Source organism: Dermacentor albipictus, chromosome 9 (assembly GCF_038994185.2).
Source record: "Dermacentor albipictus isolate Rhodes 1998 colony chromosome 9, USDA_Dalb.pri_finalv2, whole genome shotgun sequence".
Taxonomy (NCBI): Eukaryota; Metazoa; Arthropoda; class Arachnida; order Ixodida; family Ixodidae; genus Dermacentor; species Dermacentor albipictus.
This window is the reverse complement of record NC_091829.1, coordinates 14,719,160-14,745,132: the sequence shown is the minus strand read 5'-3', so window position 1 is coordinate 14,745,132 and position 25,973 is coordinate 14,719,160. Positions and strand designations below refer to the sequence as shown.

Below are 25,973 nucleotides of genomic sequence, written 5' to 3'. Positions count from 1 at the left end.
CTAGCATACAAAGATCTGAAAATTTTTTTTATCAATAGAATGTCTGTTCAGTAGAATCAAGTGCTTTTTTCCCTCGGAAAATAATGAATTAGTGATGTTCTGTTATAATGAAAACCAATGAAGCCATCAGTTTAATAGTGAACCTGTGTTTTATGGCACTCTTTTATTTATTGCACAGAAAGTTTTGCTTTCCAGTTTTTCTCCGAAATACAGGACAGCTTCCGTACTTTATGGCAGGTGGTTTATTGTAAGACCAACCTGCCATTCACAGACCCCTATTCACACACCCCTAGTAAATATACATGTCCACTACTAGCAAATAGTGTCAGCTTTCTAGTCTTCAGCCCCTGGAAGGCGGGGTGTGTCCAATTTGTAGCGAGCAGCTTGCCATGCTACTTCTGCCAGTAATGCTTGCGGACTTAATAATTACTGAAATGCCTTCTGGCAGCACAGTTTTCACACGTACATACTCCATGACCTTTGACTCAAATACTGGCTGTAAATTTAGAATTACAGCCCATCACCTACAGCAAAACCAAGACAGGCAGAAAAGCGAGAAACAGACAACATTGCCACAAAATGGCTGCCTTCGAGGTAGAACAAAAAGCATGCAGGCTCTTTGCACTGAGGGAATTGGCACAAGTGAACCTTTGATGAGCCAGCAAGGTGAAACTGTGCATCACTAAGAAGTGCACAGCAGATTTCAGCGACAAATACATCCCATAACGTGGATTCGATTTCGCTCGCATCTCTTTTGTAAACGCAGAGCGGCACATTCTCAGTGCCATGTACCTAGCTACTCAAGTTGGCACCAAAAAAGTTAACTGAAGAGCGGCACACACCACTGGCATATATAACCAGTGACCCAAGACCTTAGTTGGCATCAAAGAGGTTCATTGAAGACCAGCATAGACAGAGTGGTCCATACCCAGTGCTCCAAGTAGCTGTCAAAGAGTTTCTTCAAACAGCGGTACCTATCCAGTCTCGCAATTACAGTGACCCATGTTGGTGTGAAAGAGGTTCGTTGAAGAGTGGCCCGTATGTACACACTGCCACATACTGAGTGACTCAACCTGCATTTGGGTGCAGTGGTCAAACCAACTTGGTCCAAAGAAGTTGGTTCGACGGTTGGTTTTGAACCCTGTTCCCTCAGCAGAGCAGCCTGATGCGCTACCCATTCGACCACGGACTATTCAGCGACCCAGGTAGGAAGGAAAACGGTTACAAATACATAGACAGAAACAGGCAGATAGGTACAAACATTCAAACCTACAAACATATACAGATAGCCCCGAGAGTGTGCGTCAAATACCCTAAGAATGCCAACACATCAAATGTAACATACCGTGTACACTCGATCAATTACAGTTAAACCTGGATATACCGAAGGCGAAAACGGTTGTGAAAGAGTTTGATATACTGATCATATAAAATACACATAAAATGTGCCTATCTGAAGCTTGTCTGAAAACTCCGCATATCTTGGACACTCTCCCAAGGACATCAAAAGCAGAAATTTATCTAACCCATGCCTGCAGCCACTCCGCGAAAAGATCGAGTGCCATCAATTTCTTGTGCAGCGCATATATCAGATTGGGATAACTTCACATTCCTGAAACAGGGTGACGGTCCTCCTAGTTTCCGATAACATCTGGCTGTAGGTAGTATACTTCACTGCACAGCGGTTAACTCTTTCCATTTTTAGTAAGCTTCACCGAATTACACGACAAAGGTGAAGGATAATAAAACAAACACAACATTACAGAGTGCGAATATGACCCTTGCCACACGAGCCCTTTGTATTTTGAGATGTGCACCTTGCTCATTTTTTATCCATGGCATGCACTGCCTTTCATATTCAATGCCTGGACAGCAGCTGCCAAAACATTGTCGTTTTGTCAACATGGACATTTCCGAAAATACGATAAATGATAAGTGAGCCCACGTTCAGGTGCACACTGCAGTGCTCTATATATTAGATGTGGTGGTAAACAGGAGTTCTATACAGAAATAGTACATTGCTATACTTTTGCATGGGATTTCCAAGAGGATAGTACAACTGTTCGATATATAGGGAGTAATCCGATATACCTGGCTTCAATATATCCGTAATACAGAATTATGAACTATTACCAACAAAACAGGTTTCATGTTTAAACATCAAATTTGACCTTCCAAGCAAACTGCAAATTAGTTAAAACAAAAGTAAGCTGAATGGGTTGGTAATAAATAAAATTTTTAAATATTGATCAACTCATACTAACAAAAAACTCTAAGTATCACAACATTGGAAAAGCAAATATACTGGAAGGAAATCCGCAAAGTGAAGAAAGTTTCATGATAGGGAAAACAGTCATTCACCTGAACATGACACTAAGCTACAAAGTTTGTATATTAATTCACTCTTGCCCAATACACTATATTCCCTTTCATGAAACTTTGTCCAACTCAAGGATTTCCGCAGAACTTGTTTCCTTGAAAGGAACTGCAAGGTACTGTTGCACTAACCACCACTGAATCAGCCACAGCAGCCAGTGCTTGGAACGCAGCCTGCCCAAGGTTGAATGGCTGGCCCCCAAGCCGAGGCGGCTGCACAAGAAGCCGTACGAGTGCATCCAGAATGGTTGGCAGGAAACGGACAAGCGGGCCCGGCTTGCATTTCACGAGCTCCATAAGGCTAGCCCGTAGCATGGTCTCTGCCGTCTCGCCATTGAGAAGACGCTGTGGCACGTGGCCGCACTCGACAGCAGTGCAGAGCTGGAAGAACCGGTCTAGGTGCTCATCCTGGGACAGACCAGAGAGTAACAATCTTCAGCCACTACCATAGGAGCAAGAGTTATGCAGGGTATGCCACAGACAGCTTATAATCTTTTCCTAATGAAAGTCAGCATCCACGTGCAAGTAAGACAGGACAACAAAGGGCCCACATTCGACATACACAGGTGCTGAGTTACAGCTGCTTATTTTGGAAATGTCAAAACATGATTTCCAAAATGTCAGGTGGGAAGGGCAAAAAACAAATTCACATCTAAATATGGCTATCTGGTAACTCAGTTTTGTTTTCATTGATCAGAGCATTAGATCAGGACGTCACCAACCTTCAAAATGTGTTTTTCACAAGCATGTTCGTATGATGGCATAATATGACAAACAGCTAAAAAATTAGACTACCTAGATTAGATAACACCTATGCTGCCTGTTTCTATCATTTCATTTTTGCGCTGTTTGCTGTATGATCTCATTGCCAACTTTGTTTGTTGTGAGTTGCAAGAACAAAATCAGTGACAAGCCCCGCCGGTTATGGCTTAAGATACCTTTCACAGGTAACCACTGTATGCTACACATGTTGCTCCACTTCTGTTGCACTTGTTTTCACCACATGTAACAAGCATGGCATTTGGGATAATTTCGCTTGTTAAGCATCAACTTGCCATCGCGATTCATTCGCAATAACAACAGTGGTTTATGATAAAGTGGCTGGCCCCGATATCTAAAAAATGTTTGTTATTTTAAGTATAACAGAAGGATGAAGACGACTCTCTGCACAAAGCAAAGAAACAACAAAAGCAACAATTTATGAACTCGTGACTGGGTACACTGCAAGCCTTGTGCAGATGCCTGGACTACTCACTGTCTACAATATACTTGTGCTGCACCTAACACAATTAATATATGTTAACAGTGAATCAGAGGTTGTGTCTTCACTGCCTTTCCAATATTACTTTTATTTTTCTTGGAGTTTCTTTCTCGTAACCTACAACCAGAAATCTGCCCCGTTAAATTTTCCTAATAAAGCAGCAAGAAATTTTCTTTATAAATTGACGGTTTCTTGGTGATGCTATTGCATTCTGACAGTTTTTACAGTCTGTAGGTTTGAACTTTGTTAATGTGAGGGCCTTAAATTGTACTTTAGAAAGGTATGGTGCCCAAAGCATTAAGGATATGAAAAATTTAGCTGAAGTAATCCTGAAGTAATTATTCACTACAGAAGGTCACCTCCCCATACCAGGGAGTCCTTAGTTGATAATGCTGCCGATATAGGGACCAGTTGTTTCTTTGCCGGCTTGTTCACAGTACTGCGACTATGGATTTCCTGGAAAGTAGGCAGCATGCCACACCATTTTAAACCGTATATTGCATTGCACTCAAGTGAAAGAGGAATGATGTTACTTATGTACCTGAGGATGGACAGTGGAGACTGGCTGTAAGGAAATGTCAAAGAGCCCCTTGTGGCCGTCGACCCACTTGGTGTTGGGAATCTGGACGCTAGGAGTAAGGAAGGAGTAGCTTGCTGGAGGGTGCTCCAGCATCACTGGCAGCAACTGGTCTCCCGTTTGCAGCTGCCCATCATGGTACAGCGGCAACCACTGCAGGAAATTGGTTGACTTGAAACAATTGCACCATCGCAGGCTCTTCACTATGCAATTTATTAATAACACATCTTAATCACTATGTTCTGCTGCAAAAAGAGACACACTTAAAGACAAAAGGAACCAGGCCTGCATTCTGCATTATGAAAGGTAGATGGGAATGGGAGCAGTAAATACAAAGCTACAGCATCTTTATACGTGTTGCCTGTTCAATTACTGTAATAGCCAGGCACCTGCAGTGAGCTTAATGCTGTCAAATCAGCAAGTTATAATAACGATTACCATGCAATAGTGACATTATGTCTAGTTCAATAAGGAATTTTCTATGTGCTGTACGGATTTGTTTCACATCAATGCGCACTCATGCATGTGGCCAATAGTTCCAAGGTGCATGCATTCAGTCAAACCCACAGTGTAGCCAATAGGAGTTTCAGTTGGCGTGGTCTGCTCCACTTTGCGTTGACAGCTTATGTGGTAGAATGTGAAGAACAGGTGATGTCTGTCTGTGAGCTTGGCCGGCAATTTCACCTTGACCTCGTCATGGAAGTCAGGAGACCTGAAAACACGAGAATGATGTGCAGCAGCCATGGTAGCCAAGGAACAGATGTGTTGCGTGCAGATGCTCATGTCAGAGATACAGCATCCACATGTGGCTTGCTACCCTTTTTTTAACAACTTTTACGTCCGTCATGCACAGCCAAATTACCTTTTCTGTTGTGTATAAATCCATAGTACTGTCAAAGCAATAGCTGCTGCCCCTTTCAAAACCCATTGGTGTTGTTGTGCATCTTAGAGGAAACCTATGGTGCCCTTACAATGATAAATTTATGGGGCATTTTTAATGTAACTTGGAGTCATGAAGGCAAAATTTCTTGGTCTTGCCCTCATATGCACTTCACTGTTTTCTGAGCCACAAAGGTGAACCGCAGCTTTTAACACTTTTGTGTTTTTCCATATTACAAACTTGTAGCTTCCTTGCTACAATGGCAAGTGTAGCTTTGCATTCCTTCAACCAGGATTCCCACCGTATGCAGAGAAGTCATCATAAATGTTTGTTCAAAGAATGACACACTTTTCGTTTTGTTTGCGCAGAAGACCACCCACCAATGAATGCGACACAAGACTAATGTAGCATGTAGCCACCGAGCAAGTGCAGCAAGAGGCCCACAGGCACAACTACCATGGTTCGGTGGTAGCTCACTCACTTTGCTACTTGACACATCCAGGATCAAATCCAAGAAAATCCTGCGCGGGCTTCTAAATTTTATTTAAGTGTTGAACAAAAACGATGAGAACCACCAAATCCAGCACTTCAAGTGAAAGGAAGAGCTGATAACGCCTCTTTCAGCAAAAGAAGCACTGTACAGCATGTACACTTTTCTTGTGACAGCTGTACAAGCTTGCTGCCTTGCGTATGCACCTAAGTACCCACGAATGCAGGTCATCACAAAGAAGTTGAACCTCGTAATAACAAAATCGATGGCGAACGTAAAAAAATTCGCTTTCGCAAAAATTTCTTTGTTCTGAAATGAGACAGCACAGATAGGCAATACGTCGCAGAATGAAACCTTACTGTCAAAATTGCGTTAGCCTACGTTGGCAAGCTTTGCTCGAGGATATAGAACCACTCTGCTGACAGTATAAAGTGCGCCACATGCATCGATCAGCAGTGGCAGCACTGTGGCAGAGAAGTATTCTCGGTCAATTGCTTTCAAGATACGATAACTTTTACGAGACTTTGTGTATCTCGGCCCCGGACGCAGAGCAACAGCGCTCCACGCATGCAGCAGTATTTATTCAGTGCACGCTGCCGCCTGTAAGTGACCACGCCATATGGTGGTCTGCTGCCAAGCACGGAAGTGATCATATCTCGTATACCCGAAGGCAATCGATCGAGATTACGGCCCTATCACGCAAATCTACGTCCGGCACTGAATCTGCACATGATGGCTGTTGGGTGGCACCAAAACCAGCGTTCTTGAAGCAAGGGATACATATTCCCAAACGATCGCTCAATCAAGGCCAGATGCATGGCACTCCATGCTGCGACCGCCATCTCAAACGCCATGAACTATCCTACATCGGTGGGAGGTGGACTCCCTTGCTTTTGCTGCATTTTTTCACCAAGGTGCACATTATGCACTGCACTAGGTGTGCAAAAACTGCCATCACATGTCAGTAGCAACATGCGTGTTGCTTCAAACAGGCGTTCAACAAACAAGACGGCGGCCACGTCGTATTTCCATCACATGTGATCGCTTCCGGCGCTTGGTTGTTTTTGTAAACAAAAATGGTGGCGCCCCCAATTGTTATGTGGTGGTATTTCACACAATTTTAGTGCAAAGCAATTGCATTTGAGGACATTCTAGAGCCTGCTACTCTTGCGCGAGCAGGTAATATGCGGGGTTTTATGTTCCGACAAATTTCATTGATGCGAGATTGTTGTACAGCGACATTTCGTTGTCGAGAGGTACGAAATGCATTGAATCCTATGGGCATTTGCCAAAGATACGAAAATACTTCGTTGTCGCCAGAATTTTGGCATTGCGGGATTTCGTTATAGCGAGTTTCGACTGTGGTTGCATACAAAGCACAAATATACACATACAAAGCACAGTACTGTGCAGACAAGTATTTCATTCCTCTGAATCAAAAAAGAAATAAAGAAATGAATTAGGGAAGGAGCTGCTGCCTCCTTACTTGTTGTGGTATGTCACCGTGGTGTAGACTTCGGTGACAAATTCAGGACAGCTTGATTTACCAAAAAGCACCTGCAAAGAAACAAAAGATTATGTGGATCCCACGCACTGTATAAGCTGATACTCAGTAACCAATATTTTCGCAGGTAATGTGCTCACTCCCACTTTCCAGCACTCACTCAAGTTCATGCTCATGCCCGTTAATACTTACCAACACCCACCTGCGTTCACAATAACTTCCATTCACACTTCCATTCGCACGTGCCAGGTGTGCCCCTATGACTGTGCCACTGATTTCTACACCCGTAATGGCTTCCATCATATTCTCAACATCAAGAAGCTGTTCCATCCCACAGTGTAAGTAGAACTTCAAATAGTGGTGCATGTACTGTGAAGTACAAAATGCAACACTTCACATTTACCACGCCTACACCCTTCGCAAAGACACGATCAAGTGCACCTCCGATTTGAGACGTTGGTAAATCTCTTTTGGGGTTTTAATGAAGTTGCGAAGGAGCAAAAACTTGCATAGTCCCAAAGCACAAATATAAACAAATTTGTAAATCCATAATTACTTAAAAGCCAATGCGACTGAACGTGACCTTCTGTGCAGTCTGTCTCTTATCTTGCCCCCCCCCCCCTCCCAACATGGTTTCTGTTCTCAGCATAAATAAAACAGACACTCACAGGAAGAGCGCAGGTAACCTCGTCCTCTCCACAGAGGAGCTGCACGCGGCAAGCAATGTTGCGCGCTGAGCCTGGCCGGCCGGCAAAGTTGAGTGAGCGAGGGTAGATGTAGAGAAGGTTTCGGTAGATGTACTCTGGCCTGAGGACATCGCGCAAGGGAAACTCGAGCATCTCCTTCGTTGGGCGGCCTTTCTCGTCCGGGTATGGATGAAGACGCGCCAACTCTGGGCTTAGGCAGTACCGTACTTCCTCCGCACACGGGGATATGTCCAGGCGCAGTGTGCCTGGCAGGAGGAGGAGGAAATAACTTTATTGAGTCCTGAAGAACCCCTCCCCACCCACTCTTGGTTTAGTGGTCGGCAGGGGTGGCGGGCTAGTAGCTGTCACATGTTAGGGGTCGGTGATTGATCCACAGTTCAACCTCGTTATAATGAAATCACATCCAACATAAAAATACCTTCGTTATATCCTACATTAATTATAATCACACTATATTGTTATGTGTTAATATTAAAGGCACACATTTTCTATTTACTTCATTATATCTGACAATTCACTATATGTGTGTTTTTTATATTGAGGTTCGACGGTATTAGAGTATTTTAGCTCCACGTTGTGGTCATGCTGATACTGTTACCAGTACCAGTTCCTTCAACTGTGAATCTGTGGTAAACCATATGATTGTTCAGCAGCAGTAAATACCAGTAATAATAATGGTAAAATTATTATACCATGCTAAAATACTACTCTACTAATTCCAAAATAGTGAAAAGTCAGGCCTGCTGGTGATTTATGACTAGACACTGTATGTGTCTAGCTCCTGTCCGTTTTATGTTACTGGGCTGTACATCTAATCATACTTTACTAATTTTAAGGTAATCAATGAATGCTTTGTAACTGGTTAATCAAACTAAAGAGCCATGATTCAAAGGAGCCTAATGTAAACCTTTCAGTATTCTGCATGCACTCTTCTGGGCATTATTTCTGTGCTTAAATTTACGCACACTCCATGGCATCAAGATATTTTTGACTGCAGCTGTCCTTTCTGTTTGGTGACAGCAACTTTAGTAAATACAATGACAACTATATGGCTGGGCAGCTTACAAAAAGATGAGAAGGTGGTTTGTTTGTGAATGCCACAGCCTATACACAGAGTCCATTTTAAGTGCCCAATTGTCCATAACTTTCCTATAAAGAGAATTTCACATCTTACATAAAATGTGTAGTTCTGCCTCCCCTTTAATTTTCAAATATAACATACATAAATCAAAACAACAGATTAACCACTGTGTAACAGACTAAAGTCCTGCAATTAATAAAACAAAGAAGTTAAACTAACACCAATCCCTGTAACTTGTAAAACTTTAATGTGTTTTTGCGGAATAGCTGCAGTGTTACGGTGGTACAAAAAATTTCTGAATTCTGCGAGTTCCAACCGTGTTTGAGGAAAGCAGAGGCTTAAAGTCAGATTCAGCATCCACAATCAATAGCATGTTAAAAAACTCGAAATGCAAATATCCCTTAAATTCAACAAATTGATCCAACTCGCATCAGCAGACATCCAGTGAAACTATGTGTCTAGTGCCACACATTAAATATTCGGGTCTAACCATAAGGCGACTACTAGTCAACCCAACTATAATATAGCATACCAGTATTCTTTAGGAAATACATTTGTGCCACCAAGAGTTCGCTCAGCACAGTGCACCTGGCAGACATGGGAAGTATGGAAGGACAGAAAGATGCTGCTACTATATGCTCAAGCTTGCAGATGGCATGTTGTATTGTGCAAGTTCCAGCATGTAACAAACATTCAGTCCCATAAGCAACTAAAGCTAACAAAGCCCAGGAAAAGGCACAATGCTGTCAGACGGAGACACCTGTCAAAGCTGAAGATTTCTAATAGTTTAGAATGCGACTAAAGTTAGGCTGTATACCTGGAATGCTTTTGAGTCTTTTCAGCATTGAGCCTGACCGCTTGAGGTCCACAAGGAACTTGTACAGATCTTCATCTCTCAGTCTGTCACTTTCCTGAGATACAAAAAAAGAAAAGATGTGAACTGATAATTACAGCAATACAAGAAATGAAAAAAATAACTAGGATTTTTGGTAAGGCAGTGTATTTAGACTGTTTATTAAGGTGTGTAATGCCATAATAATTATGCATATTCCCAGAAGCTTAGAATGTGAATGTCTGCAGCTGTGCAAAGGAAGGAAAATACCTATATATCAGAGTTATCTTCAACAGAAAAAAAAAAGCCACAGGGAAAATGTAGGCTTGAGTACTTATGGCTAGTGCCTACAATGAGATGTCCTTCTGATATGTTTCAGTTTCCGAACTAAAAAAAGAAATCAGTAAATCTATAAACAACGTTACAGGAACATCAAAAACAGCAATGTCATGTGTAAATTGGAAAGCAGCTGACATTAGGAGGAACTTTGTTAAACTGCTACTATCCAGCAAAGCTGAAAAATAATCTGCATTACGAGCAATTTAGGTCTACCACCTTACTTTGTTAATACTTGCCTATCAGGTCTCTTACATAAAATTATGAGCTGCGCTGACATCTACCTTATTTTGTGAGTGAGGGCTAAAAAATGAATGTGATAGGTATCTCCTTTTGAGAACATCCAAAAATGAAGAATCAAGGCTAGGCCCGAGCTGCAAAAATAAACTTAGTACTTTCACTCAACAGTGAACCTTCATTCTAGAAATCGTGCCTAACTCAATGATTCAAAGATCCAGCACAAGCTGGTGAAATACATTCTGTTCGGAGCTGTTGGGTAGAGGGCCTCACCTGCTTGAAAAAGCTTGACACAGTGAGGGTAACCGGGCGAAAAGTGTCAAGGCTGTTAGCAAAGTCATCCGGAGACCAGCTGCGACGCTTCTCGGATCCAGCCCGTCGTTCCAGAGAGCCACGTCGACCTGAGAGTATTTTTGATCACTCACTGAAGACTAATCTCACCTTGCAACCATGCTACAGCCATTTCTTGACCAATGTATACCAATTTACAGTTGCATGCAAACAGTACAAGACGAAAACAGCAGATAATCTCCAGCACGCACACAGCAGGCAGAAACCAGACTGTGGCTCAGATATGATGCAAACACAGTTGCATGATGACAACACGGTTTCACAAAACTTCACAACACATTTCAAAAGCATGCAATGCATAAAGAAAGACATTAAGATTATGCAAACTATCAGGAGGCGTGACAGTTCAGCGGTTGCAAGTACATACACATAAAAACAAAATGCCACCAATCAAACTAAAGCACATGCCACACCACTCCATACCATCCAAATGGTCAACTCACCGACAACGATTCCAAGGTTTGCTTGACAAATAGACCCAAGAGCATATTAACGAAAGTGCATATAACGCGATGTATCACAGTGCAACAAACTTATCTATGCAGGATGGAAAACACGAATTCAATAAAAAATATATGTAGTTTCGATGGAAAGTGCTAAAATACAGACCATCAGAATAAGATGAAACTTGAAAGCAATCTTAACCATAACTAATCGTGCATTAAAGTAGCGTGCATAATATTAGCAAATTGTGCTTACTACGTCAGTTGTGCCCTTCACACACACCACAGTAAACTTGTGTGAAATAGATGCAGAACAACCACAAAAGAAGACTTTCTCGTCTTCCTTCCATGGCTGTGCACACCTGTTCTGTTTCACACCAGTTATAATGTACGAACTAGCCCAGCAGCAAGTTTTACTGAGTTACATTTCTTCTATAGCAGGTCCTGCCTTCTTTACCTGTCTTTCTACTACAGAGCTGCTCCCTTTTTTTGTTGTCTTCCTCCTGCGGTTGTTGCATATCTACTTTACACCAGTTATGTACCAACTAACCCAGCATCAAATTTGGTCACAGTAAGACTGTGTTCTACTAAACTAGAAACTATGCTAAGCTAAACAAGCTAAATATGTACTACATTAGAAGGCTTGCTACAAGCAAAACCACACCAAACCACTTTTTACTCTTCAACAAACAGGGTTGCTTCAAAGCTGTACAAATGGTGTGCAATGGCCACTGTTAGGCATTTGTTGACACCACGAGGAAAAATCCACACAGCTAAGTCCAGAATTTACACAGTGATTTAAACATTACGTGTTATCTGAAAGGTCCTCACCTAGGGTGTTATTTGAGCCAATGCTATCTCGATCGCTGCCACTGTCCTTGTCGAGGCTGTTGACCCCTGTCAGCACATTGAGCAGGTAGACTGCTGTCCACGCAAAGGGCATGCGGTACTTGCCCAGGCGCTTGCATGTTGCCAGAGCATTGGCACGAACCTTGTCCTTGTTCTGCGTGTGTCATATAGTTTTCCAGTCAATGCTAACAAACATCAAAGCAAGGCACTGATGCGGCATAAGTGTAACGCAAGAATTCTGCTCAAACTCAAAAGAACTTCCAAAATTACCTTCTCATCCTTCATGTAAGGCTCTGCACATTCGTTGATGTCTCCCTGTAGAACTTTCTCAAGCTGAAAGCAAATAGAAACAACCTTATTTCCTATTAGGCACTGGCTGAGGGCAGAGCAGGCACAATGTAAAAGTAGGTACAATGACCAAGAAAATATAGTCAGCCTTACAAAGATAAAGATGTGAACGTGCACAACGGAAACACAACTAAATCAAGCATTAAAGGGGCCCTGAAATGGTTTTTGAACATAAGAAAATGCTGCTATCTGTAGACAAGGCTCCTGTGAACATGTAAGCCACATGTTATTCCACTGCATGTAGCAGGAAATTCACAATCACATGCCAAAAATAAACAAAAATCGCTTGTTCTTTCCTTCACAATGTCATTAGCAGCTGGCCCCCCCCCCCTCCTTGTTCATCCACCATCCACGCAAATGCATGCAACTGGCTCATCAAACTTATACTGTCATGACACTAAAACTAAAGCTAGTCTTGCGACGGGTTGCTCAAAACTACAAGAAGCCACCAATGTTCATTTACGAATGGCAACAGGAATGAGAGGCTGCAGTACAGTGCGTCGCATTGATGGCAGCCATGAACAACTTCTATGCAATGCCATCCTGTAGCCTCGCTTTCGTTTGCGAGGCAATTGGTCAGCTTTCCGAGTGTTGTGCAGCTGCTGTGAATAGATCTGCGTTGATTCAGCACCCCATAACTTTGGTCACAAACACCTGATGAAGCTGTGCCGATTAGGCCTAACAACTCAGGCAGCGTTTGCTGCAAATTCACCACTGGCCAATGTGATAACAGGTTGCAATCTGTTGCGGAATGCTTGCCGATAATATGTTCATACGGGTGGCTCATCAGAGCTCGGTCGCAAGATTACGCATGTGGGTTAGATTGATGGCAGTTGAAGCAGTGTGAAGTTTGTCGCCGTGTATACAACACGATCTGCGTGCCTATTGGCAGCTAATCGGCCCGACCTTCACACATGCTTTCGCACTTTGCAAAATACACAATGCTATTGTTGTCGTTTCCTCTGTCTGCATCGCATGATCATTTCGATCGGTTCTGTCTACCCGGACGAACACTATCGACAGAGGCGGCCCTGGCCGACGTGGTGCCATTATGCAAAATGTGGCCTTCAGGCACTGTGTGTACAATCCTGCATAGGGCCTACGTCGGGGGCTGCTCGCAGTGACCAAAGTCTGTGACCGTGTCAGTTGGAGCCATCCGTGGTGCGCTCAGTGCTCCTTCTATGCCGAAAATGCAGTGAAACGCTCACTTGGGCGGCATTGAGCATGAGGAGCTCTGAGGTGCACATGACGCGTGGCACTGCAGAGGTCTCCATATTGGAGTGACCCAATATACGAAAAATCGATTGAATAATGAATATTCAATTCAGAAATCAAATTATATGAATGTTCACTTTTTCATTCAATTCGGGGATATTGGAGTACTTGCACGCCACAATAACTACCTCTAACTTATATTTGAAGTATTCAGAAATTTTGTGGAAGGAGATTCGTGAGGCAATGTCCTTTAATAGTGAGGTCAGTGAGGTCATTCTATGATTAGTTAGAAAAGTATTTCAGGGCCCCTTTATTATCCTGTAAAGTTCCCAATGTTAGAACTCAGTTGACTAGAAACTACATGTGTCACTCATAACAGTGAAACAAAAAATTCACAACTCCCACTGATGCCAATGATATGCCTAACTTAGCTATCATGGTTAGCTATTTTCGCTGCTTCGAGCAGAATAACTTAAGGCCCAATCAGGTCCCTCCTACTAATCACGTCCTTAAGCTGTTATTGCATTATGCTACATCATTTTCCATTCTAGATGTCTGAGGAGGCCACAAAATATGGAATAACATATTCAACTGTCTTTCTTCCATAGCTCAGCAACCTATAGCAGCAACGCCTAATGCAGTAAAGTGGACAAAAGAAAACCTTGCATTGTTACTGTAGCACAGTTCTAAACATAGTGCGACCTCAACTTTTAGGCTGAAATTAAAATAAAACCTAGTGTTATAACAAACAAATACAATAATCAGCAACCACTGATTCAGATGCAGCACATCCTAGCTCATGCTCCACTGTAAAAGGTTATTCCTTACTTTGATGACTAGAAACAGGTCAGGTGATGGGTATGTGATGTTGAAGATGCAAGATCGACAAAGCGTCGAGATGTCGTGGTAAGGAATGTGGTCAGAGAGCATCCTCTTCATAGGTTCAGAGTTCATGTCGAAGTAAAAGTTCTCCGAAACCTGAGAGCAGGCAGGACAAGAGAAACCAAACTTGAAATTTTACATATTCAGTAAGGGTGTGCAAATAATAGCAAATTTTGAATATGATCGAATATTATATTTTTAATATTCGTATTGAATTCGAAAACTACGTATCTAAGAATTTTTGAATATACGATTGGACGCGGACATTCTACACGAACTGAATATATTGCTGGCTTTGCGGGAGCAAACATGGTTCTTAACGTTTATTTCTATCTAAACTGAGAAACTGTGTCTGATTCTGTACTGAATTTTGCTATGATTTCATGCTGCTTCGAAATTTCACCTGTAAACACGCTTAGCCACTGTACGTCTAAGCTGTGCAGAAAAGCCAGCCCCTCAGTAGCTAGAGGCACAGGTTTGTGAACAGCAAGGGTGCATTCTTTTGCGGGTTCCACCCCCAATTCTGAGCTTTTTGCTTTATAGCAAATACGATGAGTGACAACTGGCACAGGGTCAAATGCCTCTGAGCCTAGGGGAAATTGATGTGGTATATTAAGGCACAGGTTGCCAAGAACAGACAACTAGCAGAAATTATTCAATTTTCTAAAGCTAACATGAGCCAAATACACAATCTTTTAGTATGAAGGCTTACTAGTTTAATTTTTTTACCAATGAAAATGTAATTGCAATGTTTCAACATGTTAAAATAAAGCAACTTGCTAATAAATGCACATGCACATCATTATTCAATATTCGATTTGAAATTCAATGCTAAGTATTCATATTCTCTTTGTACGCGAAAATTTTGATATTTGCACACCCCCAAATATTCAGCTACTATAGTTTAACAAGCACTGCAAACTAGTACAAGATGAATCACTTAAAAATGAAAGCTTAACGAGCACAAACAGTCTATGTGTGTAGCTATGGTCGCTGGCCGTAAACAAGGGACCCATAATTTCATTGCGCAATTGAAAGCTTACCTGTCAAGAGTGTCCGTAACCACAATTTATCAGAAAATACACGAAAAACATTTAAGCACAGTTATTAGATACGTGCATGCCCTCAATTAAATATGTGCGGACATAGTGCATTGTGCACTATGTCCGCACATATATTGCTGTGCATTGCTGTGCATTGCTGTGCATGCACAGCAATAGTGCATTGCAAAAACTGAACTCAGAATGAGTGGAGGTGCAACAGCAAGAAAAGCAAGTTCTTCTCCAATGATGTGATTACAAATATAATCAAATGTTTGCAAACTGTGACAGGCTTCTGCGAAACTTATACAAACCTATAGCAAATTATAGGATATAATGAAGTAAATGTTAAATTTTTCTCACCAATTTGAGCATGTCATGAATATATGCTTGTATTACGAGTTACAATGAAAGTATTTTCATGTCGGACACAACATTGTTATCTTGAGGTTTGACTCTATTTCAGCATGCAGATGCATTTCTCTCTCACTCTCTCTCCCTCTTGCTTTTTCTTGTTTTGCATACATTCAATTCCATCGAGGCAAAATACCTTAGCCATATTAGGAGAGCGGGCCCAACTGCTGGGCAGTGGCATTAGTGAAACAGGCATTCTGAGAAACCCTACAGCACAAGATAATGGAAACAACACACAATCAAGAGAGCCTGAAGGGGGGGAAATGAAAAGCACATAGGAAATGTGCGAGTTCCAAAATCACAGCTCCAGCTCACCTTCTTTTTCTCTTTGGCATCATAAATGGCCATGCTTCCAAAGATTGGCTCAACCTCCAGCTCAAGTCTTTAAAGAACAACGACAAACATGTTCAGCAATGAAGACAAAAATGAGACAAAAAGGCACAGGCCGGTTGCATCGAAGTGTAAGTACAACATGCACAGCAATAAAATTGTTGGAAAAACTGTCTCTATACATATGACCATCACACAATATAACAAGCAGCAATAAATATGGCACCCATTAGGCTCTACAGTAGATTTCTGTTAATTCGACTCAAATGTATTCAATTTTTTGGTTAATTCGATCCCGAACGAAGGTCCAGGCCAGCACCCACACATTTCTATGGGCCCTAACTGCCATTATTTCTATCTTAAAATTGGCCTTTACCAGATATGCAACTCGAACTTGACTGGCCAGCTTTGCCGCAACACAGCCGTGTTATGCATTGATGCATAACACGGCTGTTGATGGGTACATGTCTGATTTTCCCTTTATTAATTTAATTAATTTATTAATTAATGATGCATAGGAAGAATGGAGAGGGGTGAGTGTCACGAGACATAGTACACATTTCTTAATTGTACAGGTGCGCACGCACCAGCTCCGGTGACAGTTCATGCACCTAGATACCTAATAAGCATGCTGGCATGCATTCAATGCTGTTACTGACGTTGCTGTGGCAAATTGAACATCCGTTTGGCCAACATGTGTGTCTCGTATATGAGACCGTTAATGGGGCCTCGTATGCGTTCCTTGATTATGTACGCGTGCACGCATTATGCACCGAAAAGTGGTGAAAAACCATCTGAGTTTTCGGAAAGCTAGCGAAAAGGGAGGCTGTAAAATAAAAAAATCACTTGCCATCCCCAGCCTGTGAAAGCGGATGTCCAGTGAAGCTGTTGGAAACTACTACTACAAAGTGCTGAGGGGGTTATGCAATGCTTTATTGCTTTAAAGTAATGGTAGTAATAGGAGTAATGGTCATTTTGGCAGCATACAGCCGCTGGTAGTATTGTCGCTTTTTCCCTCGTATTCATGCTGCTCATCAGGAGTCTTCACTATGTGTTGACTACCCATAGCAATGCTGCAACAACAATAAAATCAGTTACTAGGCTGGTTCTTTTGTATATGAAAGACTACTGATGTCACCCCCCCCCCCCCCACTTCGCAAGCTGCCTTCGCCACGGCAGCTCGCGCAACAGTAATCTTTACCAGGAAACGCATGTGGAGAATGCTAATTGCTTCGCATTGTTATCAGGAGCTTATTATCATCAATGATGTGGTTTGGATGCTTGTTTTGTGCTTGTTCTTTAGTGGAATGAATGCTGTGCTGTATGTTGTATGTATGATACCAAAGAGTGTATGCACTTTTCGCTTCAATCACTGATGCTTTCTTTTTTTTAATCGCTGAAGGTATTTTTTTTCTGTGAGGATGCACCGCGAGAAATCCCAACCAACTTGAGACTGACAGCTTGGCTGTAAAAACTCAGAAAGTCAAGGAGACGTTTAAAACAAACAAAAGATTGGGGGTCTATCTAAAAATCTGAAGGGCTGCCAGTAAACCTATTAGGCATTTCGATGCTCATACTGTGACCGGAGATAGCACATGTGCGTGTGCAGATTAAAGAACACTTGCTATGTCCTGTAACAGTAGCATCTTTTCCGGCTTGGTATGCTTCACCACACAACATGGCTCTTTAACCTTAAAGGCAATACTACCACGTGAATATTAAAGCTAGCCTTAAGGGCAATACTACTAAGTGAATTAACAGCGTTTTGGCGTTTTTTTTTCTGCCTTTTGTTTTATCCAACCCAACTGATCATTTGTCCAGTTTCGTCAGTCCTGGCAGGATCGAATTAACGGAAGTCAACCGTAATGTAAACCAATGCGCCTGAATTCATACCCATAGCTGCTAACCTGTGAACTTTTACAATTTGTATAAAAACAGCAGACACAGCACTGCAGAAAGGGAGGGGATAGCACAAATTTTTTAAAAAGGTTGCTGTAGAGACAATTTTTATGAGACATGTATGCAATTTATTACAATGACTGGCCTTTAGTAGCAGCATATAAGCAGCAGCAAACATGGATCAACAGAGATTGACAGGCAATTGACTGTTTTTAGATAACAGTTAGTACGTAACATTTTCACTAACTGTGCTAATGCTCATTTTTGCCTGCTTCAAGAACTTGTCTGTATAAACTTCCTCGAAGAAAGTGCTTATGTGGCGTGCTTTTATCATCAGAAAACTGCGAACAGTAGGCCCGGAGATCAACAAGCGAAACTTTTTTGGAAACAGAATTTTTTTTCCCAACACGACAAAACATTCGTAAAACCATAAGACGAGCCGAAAATCTTAAACAGAAAATTTGGGAGAGTTGGCAGGCATGCATACATTTTTAACAAGCTGCTGTGTAGAGATCCAATCACAGCAAAATCGAACAGCAGTCTCAGCTAATGTAGTTTTGACAAAAATTTGGAGGATGCTTAAGCTTCGCCTTTAAGAGTGGAACATGATATCATTCAAAGATCCCTAACTGCTTCTCACGCTTCCTGGCAACTGCAGCTTATGTAACCGTAATGTTTACCGGGAAGTGCTGGCAGCAAACACTATGCATGAAGGCGAGCATTCTGGTAGAAAAGCGGTCTCTTGTGTGGGCCAATCTTTTTTTTCACTGTTTTGCACTTTTAATATTTTAGTCTGCGAAGATTTAACATAAAAGGCATGCTCGGTTGGTGTTTTGTTTCATGACATTTGTTACTGGTCTGTCAATTTCAAAATCCCGAGGAATAACTTTATCAAGCATGTAAGACAAGGTACAGTCAAATGTAGATCATTCGAACTCAGATGGATCCGAAAACTTGTTCGATTTAACAAAAAGGACTTATCCTCGGAGTATTCGCGTACCATACTATGATGCACGAATGGTGCAAGTTGTGAAAATGCGGCGGACAAGCACGCAGCGAGCAAGGATCACGAAAGTGCCCACACCAACCAACGCTCGCTTCCTCCCCCCAATAAAGGCAGAAAACGAAACTTCAGGAAGCGGGCCAAGCTGCCGCAGGGCCGGCAGCGCTGGCATAGAGGCAGGCGTGAGCAGAGACCGTCGAAGGTGAGGGAGTTATGAGGGATTTGAGGGCGAGGGGAGCGTGGGTGCAAGGAAGGGCAGGAGGGAAGCAGATTTATTTTCCCGCCACCTTGATGGATGGCGCTGAAGCCAGTCAGACTGTGCCTCCGTGTGCTTTTTCCTTTGTCTGCTGACAGATCAGCACTGTGTTTACATTCTTCGTCCTGTGTTCTCAACGCAAGTCATGTCTTATCAAGATGGCGAATTTGTTGCCAATGATCATAATCAAGTTGGTGTGTTCCCTTCTGTTGCGACATCGCCACAGAGAATGAGAATGAGACAAGAAGAATGAGGCACTGGGTGTCGCCTTCGCATCATAGTATTCAGGGTCTGTCTTGTCATACAGAATCAAATGTGGCACACTGTCTTTAACAACCTTTGCATCATAACATCTCGAACCCCATCCTGGAAAATCAATAAAGTTGTTCTCTCTGTCTCTCTCTCTATAAAAACAAGTGCAAATGAGACCAAACCAAACCAATCAAAACAAGTGCGAGCGAGAGCTGAAGCAAGCAGACGATAGTGCGAAACAAGCGGCTCGGCTGAACCAGACGTGTGTACAAACAGAGTGGTCGGGCGAGTCCACATGACACCAGTTTCCCGTGCATATGTCACTGTAGAGGCCGCTCTCATTGGTCTCCTCCGCTCACGGCTCGCTTGCCATCGCAGCGAGCCACAAAAAATTGGCGCAGGACTGATCCTTCCCATGACGCGCCTTTTGCGGCTAGACTTATTGGGGCATTAAGGCGCGACGCAAAAACAGCAACCTTGCCATTTGACGAAGAATAAAATTTCTGCCACGCACAACTGGCAGCAGCATCCAGCGGAGCCCTGGATTAAGGGCAACCGACCATTGTGCAAGAAGATGGATGAAGCCATCTGAAGACCGCAGAAGACCAGCGAATCTAGAGCTCAATAAAGTTTTTCACTCACTCACTCACACTCTGCCACATCTTTATTTCTTAGTAGTAACGTTGAAGTGCTTCTCCTAAACTTTTCCTCAATGGTGAGGTCTGAGTGAATTCTAATTCGCCATGGAGTCATGCCTAAATGTCTGCCCATTTTGTACCCTTTGATGATGAGATATATGAATACCCCGAAAAAATGTTTGTTTCCTATCTAAATATGCGAAACACATCAAGAGAAAGCAAAATCAACTATTTTACGAAAACTTCTTCAGCAGCAGGGGGAAGACCCTAGGCAGGAAATTGGAAGTGGGATTCACCCCAAGATACCTAAGGCTTCGTTTTCACATTGTATAGACAGCTCTCATCATATGGGAACTGTATGGAAACATCACACGTGTAACACCAGTGCAGCTGGATATGTTGCATCGGCCTGCCTCCTTTAACGTTGCTTTGAAAAGAGAGCGAGTCGCGCTTGCTGCCTGTCATTCAGTGTGGCCCAAGACATTTAACCAGAAACGTCGTACTCAATACTTAAACACGGCAAGAAAAAAATTTTTTTGATATGTTGCCTGTAGGCAACACTTGTCTATAAAGGGTTATAAAAGCACACTGCACATTACACAACCATTACATAAATATAAAACAAAGAAGCCTAAAAACAAGAAGAAAATAACTTTAAATTCGTAGATGTGAATAAAAGCTAAAAGATAAAGCTAGCATAAAATATAGCCAGCAGAAAATATAGGCAGCAACACTACAGCACTGAAAAGGCATAGCAGCAAAGTACTAGCAGAGAAAACTGTCAGAGACAACATACTTGAGAGCCAGGCATCGAACCAGAATTCGGTGAGCCATGTGTTCACGTGGTGGCTCAGCAGGCATCCGCCTTTCAATGATTTCCTCCTACAAGTCAAGAAATTATTTTGAAGAATTTACCTGCAGGCAATATAGAGGCAGTGCAGGAACATGCATGTGGGCACACACAATACTTGTAGAGAATGCTTTTATACGAAGTTGCCGATGATAAACAATTAGTCAACTGTGTATAATTAAGCAGCTAGTCAAGTGGACTGATAACCATAAAGCAAAGTGTTGGCACGTTCAAGCCTTTTCATGTAAAGTCATCAGCTTGTGGTCTATGACAGCCCTGGATGCAGTACATGTTCATAATAAACTTCAGCTAAATCATCATTCGCTGGCTTCTGAAGGGAGTATAGATTTGATGTGGGCATTCATTCCAAAATTTGGAGGACGCTCAAGCTTTGCCTTTAAGAGTGGAATGAGAGAGCATTCAAAGATCCCCGACTGCTTCTCACACCTCCCGGCAACTGCAGGTTATGCAACTGCAATGTTTACGCAGAAACGCTAGCGGCTAACGCTGTGTACGAAGGCAGCTCGAGCTTTCTGGTAGAAATGCAGTCACTTGCGTAGGCCGATCCCGGAGATAGGGCACAGCCGCGCCAAAAAAATTACATCATTTTCAGGTTTCTGTTATTGCTTCGAATGTTTAAAATTTAAGTCTGAGAAGATGCAACATAAAAGACATGCACTGCTGGTGTTTTGTTTCATGACATTTGTTTGTAGGCTGTCATTCTCAAAAGTGCGAGGAATAACTGTCAAGAATGCAACAACGTAAGAGCAACATTAGTGATAGAACAGGGTGGCAATATAACCTGCACATACCGCATGTCATATAACAAGGCGTGGCATATACATATACCTGTGTTTTTTCTGCAAAGAATCTGACCTTTTATTTTGCCAGTTACAGCCACATTGCTAAGAACAAAACCTAATTCCACATCTGCAAGTAATTCAAGGGTTCCAACACATTGACAGAAGGAACTGTGGCAAGTACTCACCTCATCCTGGAGGGGGTACAGCTCAAACAGGGCATCGTGACGCCTTTCGAGACGCTGAGCCGCATTCCGGTGATCCAATTCTTCTGGAGGCGTGCGTTCAAGCAGGGATGGCACCAGTGGATCGGCCGCCGAATTGCGCAGGTCGAAGACGCTGCTGGCCCAACTTCCACGCGGAGTCTCAGCTGCACTGGCACACCGGAACTCCACAGAGGAAATGCTGTCTGCTGGCGAGGGCTGCGTGCAGGAGAATACTTGCTTACAACGAAAGGCTTAGGTGTGTGCCTAGAGCAAGAAGAGGATAATGGGTCACTATGAGGACCTATGGCTGAGGCATGGAGACACATAATCTGTACAACAAGGAATGTGCCAACCTACGCCTTCATAGAATAATGGATGGGACAGTATGCCGCTCGTGCAGTATTATATTTTAAAAGCTGGCTTCCAGTTTCTACATGAGAGTTCATTAGTGATGCAAAGCTACACGAAGTTTCGAATTTCGTTGCACATCTACCATTAGTTAACACAAAAACTGTCATGGGCCCCAGCTTGGCACTTTAAGTCTCGTAGCAAAATGTTTTCAGCTCCTCCATACAGGTGGTAAGCACCCGTGACAGATTAAATGAATGCAGGCGATTCCCAACCTAGTTTTAATTAAGAGGTGGAACAAGGGCAAAATGACTGGCAGAGAGCTGATCACATCATTGCTTGAGAGAAAAATGTGAACATGGTCATAACATTTGATGTTTGAGACAGATATCCAGTGGTCAGTTGAAGTAACAGTTAACGTATATTAAGTCTGGGATGATAACAGATCAGAAGCAATGATTAGATAAGGGCATTTTGTGGTCATGCGAGGCTGCAGCTAGCACAGGAAAGTGGTAAATGGAATGCTTTAGGAGAGGTCTTCCTTTTTCTGCAGCTAGCTTGATCATGTTGGGAGCATAAGCAAGAAGGGGAGGATGACAGTGTCTTACCGGAACGTCTTCTCCCTGAGAGAGAGAGGGCTGCTGTGAATGGCGAGATAACTCGTCACAAACGTCCACCTCGAACTCCTGCTTCTGTGTGGTGCGCACAACAGCTGCCCTCTCCAGTGCAGCCTCCCTGACGATGACGCTGGAGCTGTGGCCCTGGTAGCACCGACTCACCACTACCCAGTCAGAGGTGTAGGTGTGCAGGCATTGCCTCATGTGGAAGTCCAGGTCTTCCCTGCATCAGTGTTGGCGGTAACCATCTCGCCCCATCTAAAGCATAAATCTCCGTTCTTTTTTAATTACTTTAAAAAAAGTTTTTTTTTTCTGCTAACAACAATAGATAGCGCACCTAACCACAGGAGCTCAATGAAGAATCCCAAATATTCTATGCATTTCTTTCATCTTCAAGGTTTCTCCACTGTGAGCTTTCAATTTTTTTTTTTATATAAGGCTGATTACTACACTACAATAAGGTTGACTGCCATACATTTTCCTTGATAACTACTCTGTGGTATTATGCGAGGTTTACAGCTGGGATAACCATAATTAGCTGATTTTTTAAGCAATAGTTACTTTTCTTTCACATCCACAGTGACCAATAAAGTGGGAAGCTGATTACATGCAAAACAAAATCCTTAGAAGACGGAAAATATTCTGCTTCACGCATTTCGCTTTTTTTTAGATGTCTAAACTATAGCCTCGGATAACACTGGAAGGCGAGCAACAAAACTTTTGTGATTGAATAGCTTGTTCTAATGGCAAGTAGGCTGGATTTTTTATAAGCCCTAAGTGGCTACGTTTTCACAGAAGGTACTCCACGTGGAGACATGTACTATAGAAAATTTTGCATAAATAAAGCAGGACATATAAAAGCAAGGGTTTATATTTGTTTACATTTACTATATTTCAAAAAGTTATGAATGTCTTTTAAGAAACAATAACAACAGAGGGAAATGGTCTTACGGGTTCTCCTCTGGCACAATGGGCTCTATGGTTCGACATTTTCTCGGCAGGATACCAACTTCTACATCATCAGGGGGAAAGTCTAGCAAGTCACTGATGGCATCACGATCAGACAAATCCTGATGCTGTTGAAGGAACTCCTCAAAGTCTAGTGGCTCAACAACATCAGTGAGAGGAACCTGTAAAGTTGTGTTTAAAGCACATGTTAAAGCTCGGCCAAACAGCATTTTTTAAAACAGATATGTCCCTACAACTCAGTGCACTAATGTTGTAGTGATTGTGTTTGCAGAACTGTGCTTGAATACAGTTAACTTCCTGCATCCAATTCATTAGTCGATATCATGTAGTTTACAACACTGACAAGTCAAGAAATAAGTGTTTACTGAAAATTTAGTTTCACATTTCTGCATCTTTGCATGAAAGGCATAAAGCTGCTGAACAGTTTAAGAATTCTTAATTATTGAGTGGCTTTTGTAATGTTTACAGAATGTGGACTACATGTGGAACGACAGATATAAGAATGTCAACTATTCCCTGTGTAACATACTTGAATATGCAAAGCACCTATACAGCCCCTAAAAAAATATGCCTGATGTAAAACATTGTCAAAAACAAAAGAAGTGAAGTTGCTACACATGACAACATAGTGATATTAAAAGCAATAACCCAGGTGTCTACCTTCCAACTTATTTTACTGAAACACTTCACACAAATTGTTCGAACCACAACTTATATTGTAGTCCAAAATTACAGCACAGGTCCAATCAGAAGTGTTATATGCGACAGATTGACACAACATTATTTTCATGTTTTATTTTTCCCCTTTTGATACATTATATTGCCCTGCCCAATTGTGCACACGGTGCCTGAAGAGGATACATACATACATCCCTACACACACACACACACACACACACACAGAATGTAAAATTTGCACCACTTCCCCGGCAATATATAAATGGTCATTTTTATTATAAATTTTATTCGTCGCCGTTCTCGGCACCCTCCGAGTGAATACAAAACTGAACACTACATTGCGAGAAAGATGTGTCATTAAAATTACAAAAATATAATGTGCGCCTTGTTAGGAACGTATAATGGATTGACAGCAGTTTAATTTCGCAATCGTCTCTGGAAAGAACGAGGCAACATGCAGATACAGACACTGCCTTGTGTTCCGCCAAATCCATGAGCGAAATCTCTCTCCGCTGCAGTACTCGCAATCTGGCGTCTGACATCCGCGTTCGCTTGTCTGCAAAGGAAATAACGAACAAGTGTCACGCCAAAGCGAATGCTAAGTGCCACGGGGGAGAGCACAATGTCCCAAAGCCCAGCCCTATTAACACAGGTTCTGTGTCAAAAGCATTGTTTTGTACGTCACAACATAAAACATAAGCAAGCTCGACGGCATATTATCGGGGAAATCGTCAAGCATGCCTTACTTGCTCAGTTTCTGAACAAACGCGCGCTGGCCAGACGCCATAGCGGCTTCGGGTGCCTTCGGTTTTTTTGGTGTGCTGCGCTTTTAATTGTTGCACTACACTGCGACAAAAATAACGCAGCAATAAAATATAAAGTTAGCCTCCGAGATTCCTGACGCTTTCATGGCAATCTTGAAGACCACATTCTAGAGCATTTAGTGGACAATATTAAAAATACAATAATACTACAAAGAGCTTGTCTAGTAATATGAGCTTGTCGACATAATTATTTTAATAATTCGAACATACTTCTTTAATAGAAATCGAAGACTAAACAAATCCGGTTGTAAAACCGGGGCATTTAAAGGGTAGCTGTTGACGCAGCGTAGCCAGGCACAGTAACGTAATAAACGAAAGCACTCATTACAGCTCCGCATAAAATGTCAAAAAGACACAATAAACTTCAAATAAACAAAATTATATCAATATGCAAATTAACCTAACAAAAAATTGCGTATTGCCAATTTTTACATTTTATCTATTGACTGTCAGCACGCAAACATTCAGCGCGAGATGACG

General features: G+C 42.3%; 1 protein-coding gene across 1 annotated transcript in view; it reads right to left on the bottom strand.

Annotated features, from left to right (window-relative positions):
* The window catches only part of Zir (dedicator of cytokinesis), a 63,310-nt gene extending 37,755 nt beyond the window's left edge, over positions 1–25,555 (bottom strand). Inside the window, exons 1-17 of the mRNA XM_065433951.2 lie at positions 25,416–25,555; positions 25,138–25,225; positions 23,974–24,152; positions 23,014–23,245; positions 22,040–22,273; positions 20,998–21,083; positions 16,139–16,205; positions 14,316–14,465; positions 12,195–12,257; positions 11,907–12,078; positions 10,555–10,682; positions 9,694–9,787; positions 7,757–8,040; positions 7,071–7,141; positions 4,782–4,926; positions 4,179–4,367; positions 2,509–2,784 (exon numbers count right to left, since the gene is read on the bottom strand). Of these exons, the coding sequence (XP_065290023.2) occupies positions 2,509–2,784; positions 4,179–4,367; positions 4,782–4,926; positions 7,071–7,141; positions 7,757–8,040; positions 9,694–9,787; positions 10,555–10,682; positions 11,907–12,078; positions 12,195–12,257; positions 14,316–14,465; positions 16,139–16,205; positions 20,998–21,083; positions 22,040–22,273; positions 23,014–23,245; positions 23,974–24,152; positions 25,138–25,225; positions 25,416–25,456 (2,499 nt within the window). The 5' untranslated portion in view covers positions 25,457–25,555. The remainder of the gene's footprint in view (positions 1–2,508; positions 2,785–4,178; positions 4,368–4,781; positions 4,927–7,070; positions 7,142–7,756; positions 8,041–9,693; positions 9,788–10,554; positions 10,683–11,906; positions 12,079–12,194; positions 12,258–14,315; positions 14,466–16,138; positions 16,206–20,997; positions 21,084–22,039; positions 22,274–23,013; positions 23,246–23,973; positions 24,153–25,137; positions 25,226–25,415) is intronic.
* Positions 25,556–25,973: the final 418 nt, after the last annotated feature.